Source organism: Archocentrus centrarchus, chromosome 9 (genome assembly GCF_007364275.1).
Source record: "Archocentrus centrarchus isolate MPI-CPG fArcCen1 chromosome 9, fArcCen1, whole genome shotgun sequence".
NCBI lineage: Eukaryota > Metazoa > Chordata > Actinopteri > Cichliformes > Cichlidae > Archocentrus > Archocentrus centrarchus.
This window is the reverse complement of record NC_044354.1, coordinates 20,260,615-20,279,858: the sequence shown is the minus strand read 5'-3', so window position 1 is coordinate 20,279,858 and position 19,244 is coordinate 20,260,615. Positions and strand designations below refer to the sequence as shown.

Below are 19,244 nucleotides of genomic sequence, written 5' to 3'. Positions count from 1 at the left end.
TAAGCTTCTCACCCTAATGGTCGCTATCTTGGCTACGTATGGTGGGACCATCAACCAGTTTTTACAGTTTTACACCCAGTGTGACCCAGCTCACGGGGTAGAGTGGGTCGTCTGCCGTTTGGAATGTTGGTAGATTGATCCCTGACTGCTCCAGTCTGCATGCCGAAGTATCCTTGGGCAAGATACTGAACCTCGAGTTGCTCTTGCTGCAGCCACCGGAGTGAGAGTGTATCTGCAAATGTTAGAAAAAATGCTCAGGCATAAATAAAAGCGCTGTGCTTGGGGTGAGTAAGACATGCAGTAGAAAACACTTTGAGGGTTCAGCTGAGTAGAAAGGAGCTATGAGTACCAGTCCATTTAACTTACTCATAACACTGTTCAAAAACATAGAAGTTCCCAAGAAAACAAAAAACTGAGGAGCTTGTTTTGCCCTGTAACTCAAACAGGCACATCCACTGTGTCATCTGCTACATGTTTACTGTAACCAATACTTTAGACTAATTCTTGATGAATAAATATAAATTTTGTTAGTCTGGCCTTCCAGTGAAGTTTTCTTTTTGTGTCTTTTGCTTTTTTTTTTTTTTCCATATGAGTATCGTCCACTAAAATGGCAAAATTTCAGTCAAGCAGTTTTTCTGTTTTGTTTGTTTAAAAACAATAAACAATACATACAGAGTTGCCTATTTGGTATTAATACAGGAAAAGAGGAGATGATTTTAGAGAAAGACAGTGAAAGAAAGAAAAAAAACCTCTGAAGGCAAGATAGAAAAAATAAAAACCAAGAGTAGCACAGACTGGCTCCACTCGTTTTACCCCCACACAGTTTGACACATGACTGGGCAGCACAGCTGCAGATAAGGAGCTGTGGTTCTCAGGTAGAGCACAGAGACTCGTGCTTTACTTTGGCCCTGTCTGTGGGGCATCTCTGTCAGGAAGAAATAATAAGGCTTTCCCCTCTCACCCTCTGGAGCATTGAGATCAACACTACCAGCTGTCAGAAAAGCCACTCTACTGTGGAGAACTTATAACGGGTTATAGCGGCACTTTCCCTTTTAAGGATGTCAGTGGCATAGATGTGGTTCATCACATCCCTGTTCAACAGTGACAGTGGAATGATGTGAAATAATCACCAGCTGCTTTGTAATCCTCTGAGCTTTACTGTAAATATTATTTGTTAACTCTTGAAATTTTGATCTCATCTCTTCTTGTTTTCCTTCTTTAGGTGACCAAACAGGGGAATGCCGTGCTCATGGGAATCTGGGCTCGGCATTCTTCTCCAAGGGGAACTACCGCGAAGCTCTGACCAACCATCGCAACCAGCTGGTTCTGGCCATGAAGTTAAAGGACAGAGAGGTAAGAAACACACAATTTGCAGCAGCCTTGAAATGGATAGAGCGGGATAGCTGTCATGGTAGAGGACAATAAATTGGAGTTGTTTCATTCTTCTTCTCTGAGCTCTTATCGTGTAGTAGGTGTGGGATTGTGCTGTGCCTAGCATTCTTCAGCTCTGTCTTTCAGAGGGTACATGAAGGAGGAGTCTGAAGGTCACTGAGATGCTGCACCTCTTTGTCTATTTAAAAAAAAAATTGGAGTCAAGTTAGTGCAGAGAACAAATGAAGGTGATGGGGAGGACAAAGAACGAGGAAGTTGAAATAAAGGGCAATAGGATAGCCTTGGCAGCTGTTTCTCCTTATTATCAATGCAAAGTATTTATGCAGATATTATGCAGATGTGTATCTGGTTTGTGAATGCTTTGTAGCATATGCCTGTTTTGGAATGTAATTTAGATAAGTTGTTTGAGGCAGGGAGAGAAAGGAAGAGTAGGAGGGAGAGATGAACATGAAGGAGAGGGAAAAAAGTTAAACGGACTGATCCACTTTTTTTTTTTTTGATTGGTGCCCTCTTTCTCTCCTTACTCAGTCATCTGCCTCCCTCTCTCTCTCTCTCTCTCTCTCTCTCTCTCTCTCTCTCTCTCTCACTGTCCGACCTCTGTGGTCATTGGTGGGGGTTGACAGGTGCTTGTTCCAACACAATTCCTGTCGCACATGGAGAAGAATGGCCTCTGTTTCCCCTTCGTTCCTTATCCTTCCCAACAGGCAGGCCTGCTTGTTTATGCTGCCTGATATCAGGAGACATTTAAACGGTCGAGCCAGACGTGGCACAATGCAGCAGGATAAAACTAGCTGTTGAAAATGAGGCCAGAGGTGCCCTTGACATCTTTCACTCTTACATTCTGAGGACATGTGCAGAGCAGAAGTCAGATTATAAGTCTGCAGACACCAGGGCAAAAACGCTCTATCATTCAATGTTAGTGAGCCACACAGGCGATACGTGCAAGGCGCTGACTGCTCGAAGCTATTTGACTGTTCTGCTGAAAAAAAAAAATGTTTTGATTAAATGTTTGAACTGTCCTTTCGTATATACAAATATGAGATAGTTTTTCTGGGCATAGTTTGTAGTGACATCTAAAGACTGCTGAGACGTATATCAGCCACTGAGGCCTGTGCTCTCACATGTCGCTTCTTAAAAGAAAACAATGCAGAAACAATGCTTCATACTTAAAACACAAATGGCAAAGTGGCTGCTCATGAGTACAGTCTTTGGGCCTGATGGAGGTCAGTGAACACCACTAATAGTTGCCTCATATACAAAAGTTGCCGACTACCCCCCGCATAGCCCACCCTACTGCCCCCCCCCCTCTTGTTCATCTAAAGGCCCCTTAATCAGAGTCATATGTGTGTGTCACACCACCTGGCCTCTCTCAGAACACGCTAGAGCCGAGTGGGGAGCTCATTATGGTCGGCCTGGTGTTTTTGTTCCTGATGTGAATTTTTTTTTTTTTTTTAATCTGGCCTTTCTGAAGCTGAGGTCACTTCCTAGAGGCCCGAGGAAGGATGTTGTTTCTGACTGGATTTCCAGTGTCTGGCCTGCAGTCAATGCGTGGGAGTTTGTGCCATTTGTGAGTTGAAACAACTTAAAGAATTTCCTGGAGACTTTAATGAAATCATATAGTGAAATGCTTGATTTAGGATTAAAAAAAAAAAGATTGTGGACAATGTGGCCTTGATCTGATTTTTGGATGTGGGTTTTGAGTGTGTTAAGCCTAAGGTTTTAATCACGAGGCTAAAAAGCTTAGATATAAACTTAATATGGGCGTGCATGCCCTCTTTTTTCCTGGATCTGATAGTATTCTTAAGTTCAAATCAAATTCAGACCACTGCAACTCCTGTTGTCATTTTTTTCGATGGTGTTTGTTTTCTATCTCACTATGGGAACCGCTCCTGGGTGACCTCATTAAAAGCCTTAATTCCATTAAACCAGCCCTGATTAGCTGGCATTAGTGACATCTATGTCAAGAATGACTGCTCCTATATATTAGACTATCACAACTTTACTCAGAAACCTCTTCTTGTTCCCCACAGAAGCCTATCAACATCTATGCTAATGGGTGCTAAGCTGAACTGTCCACAGGCTCAAGCGCATGACTCAGTCACCTAAGGCTTATTAGCAACGCTCTTCTACAGCTGTCAAATATAACTATTTTTGGTCTTAGGAACTAGCAGTGTTTGGACTTTTGCAAACAAGGGTAGTGTTAACAAGTTTGTTTAGTACTGTGTTTTATGAAAGGCAACATTAAGAAAACATTTCAGCAGGTATCAGTTCTGCTAATACTGTTACGTATCAGTAACAGAACATCATTAACTAGGATGTCAAATGAGATTAAGTGCCATGTGCTTTTGAGCTGGGCTCAGAATCAAAATCAGTCCTTTTCAGTGCTCGGTGGGAGTTGGACTGTCATTCTTACAGGACCTTTTTGAGAAGGGTAAGACATCTCACCTATTGGGATTTATATGGTAGATATTTCAGCCCCAGCTGTATTGATTTTGATAGAAAGATGATGGGGCAGCACCCTTTAGCTAGTAGCAAAATATGCAAATTGTCATATCTAGGCAATGCTCTAAATGCTTGGAACAGGTGGAGTAGATGACAACCTTTAACGTTTTCAGCACCAACTAAGCTCCATGCACTTTCTGTGTGTATCAAACATACATGCAGTTTCCTCCAGGAATACTAAGGTCAGTGTGCAGCCTGATCCTGTCTTTTTCACAACTGGCTGCCCCTTTTTCCTTCAAGGAGCACTGTTGTTCACGCAGTCTTTAATGTACACTGTGGAATTATTTGGTCAGGACCCAGAGTTTGAGAAATGGTGAGCCGTCATTGCTCGTCTTTCTTCTTTCTCCTTTTGTCAAAACCACACATGGGAAATTCTGTATCTAAGCAGCATTTTTCCTACTGGATAGGAAATGACTGATTGTAGCAGAGATCTTTAGTCTCCTGATGGCCTGTGTGAACATACCACCAGGGACCTGGCAAACTTATGCCTTCTCTTAAAGAGAGTTTATCTCAAGCAACATGCACAGCTGCATGCTGGGCATGTCCAGTAGCATTTTCTAGGGTTTTAAGTTAGATGTCAAAGCTTCGACCCCAGTGCACCCAATCTTTAATGCAGTCTCTTTAAAGGATGTGGCCCCTCCTTTATGAAATGCCACTGTGATAACTGTCTTTTCGGCAATGCAGGAATCAGTGTTTTTCCCACAGAAAGATTTAAAATGAGTGCTATAATAGTACGAGTGAGTATCCTTCCAGGCCACTGTTCTTGCAATAGAAGCAAAGAAGAGGGGAGCTTGTTTTAAATGACAGTGAGTCAGCCTAATATATAGGAGGAGAATCCCAGTTCCTCCTGCAGTGGCGTCACTAGTGTCAGTCAGTCAGGGCTGGTGTATTTAAGCTGCTAATGAGGGCTCACAGAAAGGTTCCCGTAGTAGGATACTTGCTTGAACTAATCAGGGAACAAGGGTTATATCCAAAACATTGCATTCTTAAGTCATTATGGCTACAGATTATAGTAAGATTGCACTCATTAAGTTAATTACTGACATCTGAGCATGTGGTGGTATCATTAAGGAAAAGTCAAACAACTCAAAAATCTCATGAGGCTAGATATCGCACAGGTTTCAAGAAGATTACTGAAAAGAAGAAAGGTTAAATTGGACTCATTGTTTATTATTCTTAGCTTTATTGCTTTTATTTACAGTGAGGAATTAATAATCATTTTTTATTACAATTATACTTGTTCACATTTAGTTTCACCTTGAAATAAGTAATGCTGCTGCAGTAGCATTGTCACCATGGTTCCATATCTCAGCAGTAATACTGATGAGCAGGCTAACAAACAGGAGTTATAGCCGCCACACGCAAAAAAATTCAATACGTTGTAATGAACATGAGTTATCTCCTAATCACATAAAGGAGGGAATGTGGCATACTGTTTATCACAAGGCAACATATACCTTGGTGTGTATGTGTGCTATTACTGGTACTAATAACACAACTGACAGCAATAGATGTAAATCAAAGCTGTGCCCCAACAGCTACTGTTCTTTACAACGTGGTGTACAGTTTCCTGTCTGTGATGAAGGAGCAGAGAGAGACAAAAAGCAGGGATCTCTTGTGAGGGTTCTCTATAACTCAAGCACAGTACCTGGATTCTGTTATGTCAGTAAAGATGCCAGGTCTAGGATCTCTTTTCAACTTCTAATAACAGTGGAAAATCTCTGTTGCGGCTCTTTATGGTACAGTGCAGCAGAACAGCCAGGCATCGTGTTGGATCCTTGCCTTCGGCTGACCAGTGTGACGCTGATCGTTAATCGTTATGAATTTGAAACGATGAAGAGCTGGGAAAGCGAAAACAAAACAGAAAAGACGGCAAAGTCGGGGAGCGGCTCAGAGAATGAACGCTCTGTCATCCACGAATGGGACCAGGAGCTGCAGTCCAAACAAGTGAGGTCATTGGCTAGTGTGAATTTGTGTTTTTCTTTAGCTCACTGCCTTTTGGAAATAACCTTAAGCAGACTTTAAGCTGTCAAATATGTGCAGCAGAATGGATAAAACACAAACTAACTTGCTAGTCTTTGTAGCTGCGTGTCTTTTCCAACTTTTGTTTTGTCCCAGTTTCCACACCTGGCTTCATCCAAGGCCTGCCAGTAACTGTATTTAACAAAGGCCCTCTCTGTCATTGTGAAACAAAGCTGTTAAACTAGGTCTTTCCTCTCAATACTCCTGTTTGCCGCCTCTTCTGTTTGTCTGTGATGTTTTCAACTTAAATAGTAGGTTTAACTAGAAGGAGGTAACCCCTAATTTGGTGTGTGAGTATTTAGGAGAAACTGAGGTGGGTTGGCAGTGGTGCACTCTATAATTATGTCTTGTGTGATGTTAAAAAGAGTCTCCATTGCTGACTCCCCCAACCCCAAGCTGAAATGGAAATCACAATCGGAGAAAAGTAAAAAGGATACACACAATGTTTTTTTTTTCTTCCATAGACTCTGCAGTACTACTTTGTCTTCTGCCATCATCCTCGTTTTAATTCTGGCTTTGTTTATCTAAACTCTCGTTCTTTGCAGCACTCCATCTGCTGCAAGGAATTTGTTCAAACTCAGCCCCTCATGCTGAAAGTGACACGGATTGTGTCGTCATGGGTGTTTATCTGGCTGCATGTTTGGGGCAGTGTGGATCCTGCAGGAATCTAGCTGGTATAATGAGGCTGAGGGCTGAGAGATGAGCCTCTAAATAAGGGATGAGGCAGAGGACTAAGTGTGGGTGTTCCTCTTGTCAGGGTCAGGGTTTGTCAGTGTTTGTCATCACTCCAGCAGAGGAGGGGATCATTAAGGAGTCATTAGTGTATGGACGTGTGCCTCCACCACCCATCTTGGGGCCGACTCTAATAGAGGATGGAAGAGGGGGCAGCTTGGCACCCTTGTCTTTTTTCTAGCCTTCACTGCTTTGTTGATTAAATGGGATTTGGGGATGATTAGAGGGGTTAATTTAGCAGAAATGCTGGGTGGGGGCAGGAAGAGATTGCTGTCTGACTAAATAAAAGACAACACACCTCTTCCTCACTGTTCACACTTCATAGTGAAAGGTAGCTTTGTGAGTGCACTCAGCTATTGACATTAAAACCACTGTGAGCAATACTACCTTGTACAGAAGTATTTTCTTCCTCACCTCCTGTTGTGCTACACCGAGGCACAGAGCCGGCTGTAGTGCAGCGGCCCTAACAGCATGTCCAGCCCGCTTTGCCTTAATGACACACAGGCTCTCCTCAGCTCACTGGTTTAGAACTGCTCTACAGCCACTCGCTTAGCCATGAATCATGAGAGATGGACGGCAGGCATCGGCCAATGAGCCATGACCAGAGCCGGAAAACAAGGATTGTGTGTATATGTTTGAGTGTGTGCGCGTGTGCATTAAAGTGAGCACACATCTGTGTTCGCGTATTCAAGTGTGATGTGATTGTGTCATGTCCTGTTCATGTGCATGTTAGTCTTTCAGTGTGCAAACAAACATGAAGCAGAATGTGAGACTGTAAAAAGAATCAATGGTTTCCACCTTACAGGTTCCGGTATGATGGTGTGTGTGCACTGATTTGTCCCACAACACACTATTGACCCAGAATGTGGACTTCCTTGCATGCATGCGCACAAGAGTCCAGGCTGTATATCCTCTATATATTCACGCACATGTATGCAGGTGTGCGTATTTGCACTGTGCATTTGCTGCATTCGAGGTGACGCAGTGTTGTGTCTCCCCCAGTGGAGCATTTGGAAGGCTGTCAGAGAGATGAATGACTGCCGTTATATCGACTAGTGCTCCCTGCCGCCTCCTCCCTCTTTCCCTCCACAATGCCCCATGCTCTGCTTCTCCGTTCCTCTATCCTTCCACATCACCTCCACTTCTTCTTGTTTCTCCTCTTCCATTTCCTCCTTTCATCATGTATTTTTTCCTTTCTCTATTTAGCTTTTATAGAATCATACACCATATCACCATATTCTATGTGAGAGTTGCTTTTAGAAAAAGGAGATGCAGTGCACTGTTACAGGATTATTTGCTATCATGGGCTTGGCTTTTTAAATTGACTGCAAATCTGGATGTTGTAAGGACTTTTTGATTTACTGGTTAAAGAATCAATGCAAAAGCATCACAATCCCTGTGTTTAATGCTACTCTAACAAGACTTTAACGCTACAGTTCCTTTTGTGGCTTGAACTGCTCAGAGCTGGGAAGTTGAGTAATTTGTCTTAAATAACATACCTTGCCTATCTTTTCATCCCATGATATCCAATCAGTGGCAACTGATTAAATAACAAATAAGCAGTGCTTTCTGTCACGCTGTTGTGATGCACTACATGATCATCACAGATAGCGATCGTCAGAGAGAGGCAACAATCCATCGTGCTCCTTGCAGTTTCCGCTGCGCCTCAGGACACTGAGTACGCCATAGAAATTTTAATCATTAGGAAAATCAAATGTCTGCTCATTAATCTGTGCAGAGAGATTTGATGTCGCACGGCAAGAGGGATGAAGACGGAAGGTGCCAACTCATCTTCTCTTAGAAAATGTATAACAATAAGGGATGAAGCCTGATTAAAGGTGCCAGCCAGTGCACCATTAATTCACGTGGCTTTGATTGGAATAGATTGCATGCCAGAGTACCCAACAGAAAAACTCCTACCTCTCCTTACCAGTATTTTGAGTAGTCCCACTATATTACTTGCTTTCTGGAGAGCTTTCAAGTGGTCCAGAGAGGCTGGATAATGTGTTGTCTTTATAGTCAAGGATTAATTCATTATCTCATCACATCGGTGTAATCCTCATTACAGATTCGGTGAGTCATTCTCATGTAAATTCTGATCACTGCCATCAAGGCAGTCTTGGTGTTCTTCACTGGTGACCAGAAATGTGTCAGGGTCTAGATTCTGGACAGACCTCCCACTTAAACCTGGCACTCCCTCCTTCCCTCCGGCCCTAGTCCAGCCCAGCCCTCATCCAGGCTGGCCAGAGAGCCATTTAAAGCTCTGGAACTGCATCCCTTTCTCCGGCCCAATCGATAGTGGAGCTGTCAGCAAGACGAATGGAGGCTTTAGGAAGTCCATTTTAATGAAGGAGAAGGAGCAAAGGAAAGAGAGGTACTTGGAAAAGGGTGGGGGCAAAAAGGACAGATGGAGGTCCATTGAAAGTAGTTATGAAGGGAATAAAGAAACAGAGAGAGGAAAAGGAAAAAAGAGAAGCAGAGCAGGAATGTGTGTGTGTGTCTCTTTATTGAATGTGTGTAAAATTATGTGGGCACAGTGTAATACCGTCTGCATTGACAAGGTTGGGGATGGGTAGACTGGGTTGATTTAGCTACAGTAAGACCTATTTCTAGCTCAGCAGTGTGAAATGGCTCCTTAGCTACAGTAACTTGTAAAGCACACTCCAGCACAGAAACCTATATTAGTTTTATCTGGCCTGCACACCAACACCACATCAACTCCTCTGGCTCATGAATCATGTCAGCAGCCCTGTGGTAAAAAGACATTGTTGTGACAAGGGAGAGCTACAAATCCAAGGAAACTCCCTCCACAGCTACGCTCTGCCTGTGCACTGGCTGGCGTCGAGAGATCTGTGCACATTTGCATTTAGAAGATGTCCTCTGGAGCGGGCGTTTAATGTATGATTTTGTTGGTGTTGTTTGTTTTTCAGCCTCTTTAACAGGCATTATAAGCTGATGCCATTTGCCTTACGTCAATATGCAGAAATGGTCCATGCTAATTGGTGATTAAGAGTAGAGGCTCAAGGTTAGGCACACCACAACTCAAAGGATCTACTGCCAACATCCTGGTGACACAATGGGATATCCAAAGAGGTCCCACATCAACGCCTTTACAGGTCAAAGCAGTTTTGATGGCACAAGAGAGAACTTCATAATATTAGCCAGGTTTTAATCTTGTGGCTGATTTGTGTTACTTGTTAAAACAAAACAAACAAAAAAAAAGAGCTACATTAAGTCCATTCCCAGTGTAGTATTTTTTTTCTCTTTCTTCTGTCACTGAAACAGGTCGCATTGTGAAGAAATGCCCCCTCCTACTGTGCATTTTCTTTCTCCAAAATTTAAAGAGTGATGCCAAAAATAGGAACCCAATAAGTCCTAAGTCAGCTATCTGTAACGAGAGATGAGCTTGTCCTTAGAGATAAGGTGAAATTCAGACAGAGCGGTGGCGTTTTGGACAAGTCCACGTGTGTTTGCGAATAGTTTCTGTATTACACGTGAAGAAGGGGTCTCCCACGGGAGAGAGAGGTCAGCGCAGCTACAAGCATTTGATGTTTACATTATATATAGCTGCTGCACACACAGGGATGTAGGAGGCAGCATATTTGCAGAGTGAGGAAATGGTCTTCTGTCTGACATCATGCCAAAGCCGGGGATTATAGCTCCTCAGTTTGGCTTGGCTCGAGCTTCCTAACAACTCCTATACACCGAGAATGCTCTCTTTTTTGCTTTGTCTCTCGCCACTCTTATCTTTAGCTTTTGTCCCAAGATACAGCAGTGTCAGCATTCTTGTCCTTGTGGCACAGTATCCAGACCTTCCCCAGTCTTTCTTGGACAGGAGCCCCGGTTTCTGTATGAGGAGGTGGAATGTGTCTTTGTGGAAAGCCATCAGACAGAGAGCAATAAAATGAAGAGAAAATACGATGCCCCAAGTGCGTGAAATGAAAGTACTCCATCTTAGGAGGAGATGAAGCCCTCTGGGTTCTGCTTATACTTGACCTTCCAGTACATGTGGTACGGTCTCCAAATAACAGTCAAGTCAGGAATTAGCTGGCTACACACCAACCTCAGAAAAATCTCTCGAATATGCAGAAGGGACAGAGAGAATATTCAGCAGAAGACTCAGTGCTAAACAGTCCTCTGGATCATTTTATTGTGTCCTTTCTCAGTTTTGGAACTAAGTAGCTATTTCTGGTGCTGTCAGTAGATCTAATTGTAGCCATTTGGCTTTTGCTTGTGACCAAGATGTGTCCTTCTCATCACACATTTAGATACACACAAGCACACTGTGCTGAAGTTGCTGTGCTTAAATTCGCTCTCTGTGGCTACATTGTTTCCCTCCGCTTCGCAAAAGCCTAATGACCTCCAGTAATAAGATATGCTGTTAAAGAAATGTCAGGTTAAAATTTTGTAATGTTCACTGTTGCTTATTAAAACATATAGGTACTAACACAGTGCCCACATGGGGACAGAGTTGCTAGGTTGCTTTCTGTAGCTGATTTTTTTTTTTAACCTAAAAACTGGGAACTAGTTTGTGTTACGATATATTGTGTGCATCTATAAATCCCTCCTTTCACACAAAATGGAAAGAGAGCAGTCAACCTAAGAGAAACACCTGTACAGAAATACCTGCACCTCAGAATGGTGGGTGATATAGACAATGAACACAGATACTTTGATTTGTGAGTGTTCACTGCTTGGTAATCACTCAGCATGACTTAAATCAGTGATAAACATTGTGATAAAGTTAACTTTGGCTGCTGGACAGTGCGATGTATTGTTCAGGTCTTTTAATGATTTCATTAAATGGAAAATGTAAAAACTGGGTAACAAAAAGTGAGGCGCACATATTGTTCCCATATTCAGAGTGAAATTACACCCTTGACTGAAGACGGGAATTTTAGTTTCAGAAATTTCCTGCAAATTGGCCGTAATTGGTTCATATTGTTTTTGATATCAGGCTTGCTTTTACAGACTGCATACAGCTGTTTGTGTGTGTTATGTTTTGTGATTGCGGTGAAAGCGTTTGCCCGTATGTGTGTGAGTCGGGCGCTCGTGAATATGTGCATGGGCACGTTTTTGACTTCATCGCCATTCGGAGAGGCTTAGCGTGATTAGAGTAGCGTGATCCTCTGAAGAGTTAATGATGAGAGAAGCGGTAGCTCCACAGAGGCCAATCACACACTAGCCTCTGACAGCGTGTGGAGGCTTATCTTGCTCTATGTAGTGTGCGTTTCTCTGACTGTGTGTTTGTTTGGACGTGTGTGCCTGTGTGTGCACCACATGGGTTCTAAATGCGTGGGAACATGTATTTGATGGGGTTTAGCTATCATTTCTCATGATAGTGTGTGTTATCATCTACCATTAATGCTATTAAAATATGCATGATTTCTTTGTCTGGCTGTTTGGCATTTGGAGGTTTACAGACATACAATGAAGAATCCATAATCATATAGCTTCATTATGCCAGTGCCAGACATAGTATCAGCACTGGAGGGGCTCTTGGTACCTCCGGGTCTCGTTCGAGGCTACACGCCACACGGAAGAAGGCCGATGGCTGTTTCCCCCTCCCCACACTGACTGACAGGCTTAATGACGCTGTCGGGGTTACAGCATGTCTCCAACTCATTTTCCAATGTGATTGAAGTTCGCAGTGGGTAGCTTTTCATCAGTGTTGAGCAGACAAAAGGGACCTTTTTCAGTGTTGTCTTTGTATGTGTGTGCAGTTTGTGTGTTTGCACATGTATGCCTGTAGCTCAGAAGAGATGCACAAGAGAAAAATCACTTTATGGTTGTTACCCGACTGTGCAGGAATCTCATGTTCCCAGAGATGATAAGCTTTCTATGGGCTTGTCTCTAGTGTGCACTTCACTTGTTTATTGCATACCGTATACTTTATATTGACTGTGTGTACTGATATAGTGTCAGAACAGTGGATACTGCACAAAAAAAAAAAAAAAAATTCCTGGCTGGTGTGTTATTATACCAGGTCCCACGATTTTATACAGAAACAAAATTCAAAGGGAAAATGATCAGAGCCCGATTAGATAAGACAGTAATGAAATTTACAGAAAGTATTATTGAAAGAATCTAGTCTTATTTATTGTCCTGCGTGTCTGTTGGCTATATAGCTCAGCAGGCTGGCGTAAAACTACAGTCCACCTTAGTTAGGCCATTCGGAGCTGCAGATGTGAGATGAGTCATGTAATAGTTGTTGGTGTTGGCTCAGCTGTAGTTCTAACTCCATCCTCCTTTCCACCCCTCCTTTTTCATTTCCGCCCCTTCTCGCTCTCTTTTCCTTGTGTCCTCTAAAGCAGGGAACTCGCCTTTATTAAGCAGCAGTAAGGCAAATGTTATGGCTGCGAAGCCTCCATTCTGTTGCTAAATGGCAGCGCAGAAGTGGCCTGTGATTGCGCCGTCACTCCAGTGTGAAGTGGCCAATCTAACACAGACAAAAATCCACTTTGTTTGAAGCCACACTGGTGTTTTTTTTTTTAACCCCCCCCCATCATTCTTGTCCATGACTGATGGAAGTAGAAATTGACTGGTGCTTATGTGTCTGCTTTGAGTCAGCTGACGCTCTTTAGCTCTTTCTCAGCATACAAAGTTTCCCTCACCTGGAGCACTTTTTGTTTTTTTGGCTTCAGCTTGTCCTCAGTATAGAGAGTTTAGCAGAGTATTCCTCCTACGCTGGCAGATCCCCTTCTTACATTGCGTGACCTGAACACAAGAGGCATTCCAGAAAAATCAGGCCTCCAAATTCCAACACAGTCCCTGCAGAGTGTTTGGTAAACATATTTGCCTCTCTGCTCTCTGTCTCTTTCTAGCTCTGCCTCCTTATTCCCTGAGCACCCGTTTTTCCCTGAAATTCCTTCAATGCATTTTTCACCATTAGTATGTGATGTTCTTTTTTTTTTTTTTTCCTAAGAAGGCCTATGTTAAAGAAGCAGAGATAGAAGTGCTTTGTATTATTTTATTTATTTATTTACACAGGGGCTGTGTGTGCGTGTGGTGGCTTGGCTGAGATGCCAACTTAATTTGTGGCTGAAGGGCTGTAACAAAAGCCAATCACCCTTCTACTCTGGCTCCTGTTCTGCTAGAGGCAAGAGATACAATCAGGGCCCCCGCTAGCAACTATTTACCCTCTCTGTCAATCAGAGTCCCATGGTGTGTGCTCACAGCTAAAGGCGCCACTGGCAGGTGGCCCAGCATCTCCAACAAAACATGCCTTAAAAGCAGTGATTATTTCTAGAACGTTCCTTCCTGTGTCTTCTGTGCCACACCCCAATGTTACAACCTGGAATGTCCCCGATCTCTCATCTGCAGTCGCCTTTTTTTTTTTTAATAGTCCGCCTTGTTCTTAGTTGTCCATATTACCTGCAAATGAATGGCGTCAGCAGAGCTCAGCTGTACGTCTCGGGGAATTTTCAGACTTAAGAAGACTAATTAGGCAATTTGGTTTTGATTGTTCTGCCTTCACACACAGAGTCACACATTTAAAATAGGCACAGCGTCACCCCAGGAGGCACACACGTCTCAAATGGGACAGGAAATGGAATGTTTCTGGGATTTGGTTTCCATCGTGTTGCACTAAGGGAGCTTACCATCCTCATTGTCTTAAATCTCTGTCACAGTGGGAGGTAGTGTGTGCACACACGGTTTTGAGCCTATGTGTATTTGTGCGCATACGTGCGTAATGTTTTTATGAATGTGTAATACAGGCCAGTGCTGAAATCCTCCTTTTAGGCTTTATCAGGAAGACCAGTTCTGTCCACCTGCAGCTGAAGCAAAGCACCCATGGTGCTGAAAGCACGGGGTTAGTCTGGTGTCGCTTGGAGGAGCCACTTTCTATGGAGCAGTGAGGTGCGAAAGTGCTTTGGAGGGATAGCCCCGTCTTTTGATCCCACAAAGTGCTGGTGTTGATGCCGTGTTCTGCAGACTGCCTTGGCCACAGTAGCCACCATCACCAGGCTTGTAATTACATTTGGGGAATAAAAGCACAGAGGGAGGAAGAGATTTAAATGGTTTGTGTGCCTGGCTGGAGGTAGAACAAGGCACTTTCACTCACTCAGCTGTATGTCTTTGCTGATTTATTTGCCTAATACTGCAAAGCATGATGACAGGAGTCAGCATGGAGCGTGATTCAGCTAGCTATTTAATGTCCACATGAGAGGTGAGAGGCTTTTGGGGTTTTTTTGGATGGGAGCATTTAATTTTTTTATTGTTTTTATACAGAGGACTGAAACAAACTACATGTTTAGCTGCATTTGGAGGGGAACAGCTGGCATCAAGTACCGCTGCACATTGTTCCCCAAGACAGACTCAGACGTTCATTAGTGATGCATTAGTGATGTGATCTAATCCGCTTAAAATTTACATTTGATTTTGGCTTCTAGAGGGCAGAGCAAGCTAAAAAAAAAACAAAAATCAGACAATTTTTTTTTTTTTTGGTGAACATGTTAATCAACGATTCATACAGTCGTGTAAAAAACATCTCAAAACGTACACCCCATGGTTCAACATCTTCTTTGACCACCTTTAGCAGCAGCAACCTGAAGTAATCGTTTTCTGTCTGACTTTATCAGTAGTCTCTCACAGCACTGTGGAGGAATTTATGCTCACACTTTTTACACAGTTTCTGTTCATTGAGGATTGCAGGCATTTGTTTGTGCACAGCTCTCTTCAGGTCCCACCACAACATTTTAGTCAGGTTGAGCTCTTCAAGCACCTTCATTCTTTTCTTTTTCAGCCAATCTATTATAGATTTCCTGCTGTGCTTTGGATCATTGTTCTGATTCATGACCCAATTTCAGCCAAGCTTTAGCTGACAGACAGATGGCCCCACATTTGACTCTAGAATAATTTGGTATACAGAGTTTGTGTTTGACTCATTGACTGCAAGGTCCTCAAACCCAAATCATCACCCCTCCACCACTGTGCTCGGGGTGTTTGTGCTGATATGTTGTGTTTGATTTTCGCTGTGCATTATGGCCACATTAGTCTGATCTGTCCAAAGTGCATTGCTCCAGAAGCCTTGTGGTCTGTGCTGCTGTTCTTTATTTTGATTTTGATGTTGCTTCTTTTTAAAGAGAAGGGGTTTTCTCTTAGCAGCCCTTCTAAACAAGTGTTCATTTTTTTCTGTCATGAACTGAAACATTCAGCTTGCTAACTGAGGCCTGTAGAGTCTGAGATGTAGCTCTTGGGTTTTTTTCTCCCGACTGCTTTTATAGAGGTGCTCACACTTGCTGATGATCAGTTAATCAGGTGCATTCGATTAGCAGCACCAGGCTAATACTTACCCTTATGATTCCTATGGAAGCAGTCAGGGTGTACTTAGTTTTTCACAGGACTGCATAGAGTCCTTTTTCAAGACTGTATTTATACAACCAGCTGACACAGAGCAGTGATTATTCATTATCTCTGTCATGGTCGCCACCACTTCCTTAAAAAATATGTGGCTCATTAGCTGCTAGATTTTCACCAGCAGGTATTTCACCAGCCAGTGCCAACTTTATTTGTCCTGCTGTGCAGGTATTGTGTAGCGGGTTTATCAGAGCTTTTCTGTTGACAGCAGTATTTTGCTTGTTGCTTGTGGAAACCGGGTTGATGACAACATGAGTTGTGAGATAAAAGCGGCCAAAAAAAAGCTGTGTTTTGTTTTGGCTTTCACACATTCACTTGGCCCACTGTTGATATGAAAAAGACTTATTTGGGTCAATTTCAATATAGAAATTTGATATTTTCTTCTCTCTGTCATGTGCATCTCTAAGCAGTCATTTAACCAGTCTGCTCATAATAATAAGATGAAGACAAACTTTAGAGACTTCTGATCTGTGACTACTTCATGTTAACCAGCAACCAGAAAGCAGCAAAACCTGCTTCATTGCTTCTGACTTGCTGAAACAACAGAGGAAGGAAACTTGTGAAGATGTGCAGCTTTTTTCATGACTGCAACCAAATGCACACATTTTAGAAAATCAATAGATATGAAAAGATAGAACTGAGGAGGTGGTGTAAGGCATCTCACACCAGTAGTTTATTATGCCAGCGTATTTAATCTGACTTTCTTCTCTTCAGTTTTCAACATTGATCTAGATTTACAACCATTTTGTGAATTCTACTTTAAAAACAAAAAGAGCTGATACAGAAATCTGATGTGGTCTAATTCCATTAGGTTTTAGTAACTTGGTGTTGTAGATAGATTAGAGGAGAGCAGCACAGGAGGTCCCCTCTCAAAGAGAACTGTGAGGTGGTGAGAGTCTGGACATTTGGTTGTCACTCTTCATTTCATTCATTGTGTCAGGGTACTCCAAGTAAGCTCAGACCAGCTCATATTGATCTGGGTCCTCAGACCTCTCCTCTCCTCTCCTCTCCTCTCCTCTCCTCTCCTCTCCTCTCCTCTCCTCTCCTCTGCTCTGCTCTGCTCTGCTCTGCTCTGCTCTGCTCTGCTCTGCTCTGCTCTGCTCTCCTCTCCTCTCCTCTCCTCTCCTCTCCTCTCCTCTCCTCTCCTCTCCTCTCCTCTCACAAACAAACCAAATCTTCTCGTGTACCATTAGAAAGATTGAGCTGTGTAGTTCTGCATGTCTGATTAGTCCAGCTGTGCGGACTAACAGAGACACACACTTCCCATCTTTAAGCCTCTAAAATGTCCTTGAATAACCCATGACTTGCGCGTCCTTGGATTTGACTGCCTGGTATCCTGCTGAATGCTCACAGATGCGAAGTGGGGGCCTACAAGCTATGCTATATTTGGCACCGTGTCCTCAGACCCAGCAGGAAACCATAACGGCAGCTAATTAGCTTTTAATGGATAGGCTTTGAAACCAGTGTTATATGATGAGATGTTGCACCCCTTTTAATCTAACTTTAGAGTCTTGTGTTGCTTTTTCAGTTTCTTTTATCAGTGTTCGAATGATATGAAACTCAAGGCACTGGGGCCTTTGCAAGCCTTTTTTTCTATTCTGTTTCTACATTGTTTTTACCTCCCAGAGATAATAAAGAAAAATTGATGTGATAATGAAAACCAGTGTGGCCCTCCTTTGTTCCTGCACATAAAATTGATCAGGGATCAATCAATAGTAAATGGATAAAGAGAGGACCTATAAACAGAATTGATAATGACATATGATCAATAAAATCCTATCAGTATCCACCCTAGTTGCTTATCCCACCTGCAGTACCTTTGGATTAACTTTGAATAGTCATTTTCAATTACATTCAGCATTATTAGAGTTTAAAGGAGGTGTTGTGCCCTCTTTGAAGCACCGTGCACTTCTCTGTTCTGTGTCCCTCGCTCGAGGCTTTGCAAACCTTGATGTTTACCTCAAACTCCCACACCCCCTCAGATGACTTTGAAACACCACTGTGATTTCCCCTTCTGTCACCACAAGGTCTCTCAAGAATTGATTCCCTACAGCAGCAGGCATCACACAGCTATGCCTGTGGAGATTTGACTTTAGTACAGAAATAAACAGCAGTGTCGTGCAACCCTTCAAGGCTTTGCTCTGATTTAGAGTACATTAAGATTCATTCACAGTGCCCCACTTCCCCTGTGTGCCACCTCTTCAATTTCCTCCTCAACCAGACTTTAGATTCATGTGTTTATATCAGCAGGCAGGAGGGCTGCTTTTGCATTTGAACAATGCTGACATCCTGTCACAGGGGACGGGCACTCTGAGGTAGAGGCTGTGGGGGCTGTGAAGCTCAGTTACCATGCTGCCCTCTCTTCTTTTTTTTTTTTCCTCACTTAACATTTGGCCATTTCTGTAAACCTTGTTTTGTCTAGCATATTGTCAGAGAGAGGGAGCCTGAAATATAAAACCCCCACACCACTTAAAGGGAACAGTCAAATTTTCCACCAACACCAATGGAGACTGTCAGGTTCAATTTTACTCCGCGCCTCTTGTGTTTCTTCCTCTCGGCTGCCTGTTTGCCACCAACTCACAGAATATAGCCTCAAACAAACACACAAGTGGATATGAGTGGAAACATGTTCCAGAATGCAATTGCAAAAATAAGTACACACATACACACACACACACACACACACACACGCACACACACACACACACACACACACACACACACACACACACACACACACACACACACACACACTCACACCCAGATGCACAAGCATGACAAAATTCACAAAGCTCAGGGAATATTTGTGCATTATTTTGCATAAGGTTGTGACTATTGTATAGAAACAATACAGCTTGTCATATCATTATCATTAGTTAATCATACATTTAATTTTGCATCTATATGTTTGCACTGTGTGTGCAGCATGTACAGCTATGTGTGACTGCAGTAGCCTGACAGGCAGCGTAGTAGCTGTAATGAGTGCCCACTGCTTGACCTTTAGTGACAATCAATCCTTTGTGCACATGTCCCATGAAGGCTAAAGGAATTATTAACCTTCCTACCTCTGGTGTCATTCATCTACAAGCTGGAGGTTGCACAGGTCAGAGAAAAACAAGTGGCTCCGCTGGTATCTCTTCACTGTGAATAGATCAAATCAGCTCTGGTGATTGATTAAAGAAATTGGCAGCCAGCTAAATTATGTCTGCATTTCTTTTCCTCTCAAACGAACACAA

General features: G+C 42.9%; 1 protein-coding gene across 3 annotated transcripts in view; it reads left to right on the top strand.

Moving 5' to 3' along the window:
* The window catches only part of LOC115785601 (tetratricopeptide repeat protein 28), a 179,967-nt gene that overhangs the window by 117,638 nt on the left and 43,085 nt on the right, over nucleotides 1–19,244 (top strand). For all 3 annotated transcript variants that reach the window (XM_030737353.1, XM_030737352.1, XM_030737354.1), the window contains one exon: nucleotides 1,223–1,353. In XM_030737353.1, coding sequence (XP_030593213.1) covers nucleotides 1,223–1,353 — 131 coding nt within the window. The remainder of the gene's footprint in view (nucleotides 1–1,222; nucleotides 1,354–19,244) is intronic.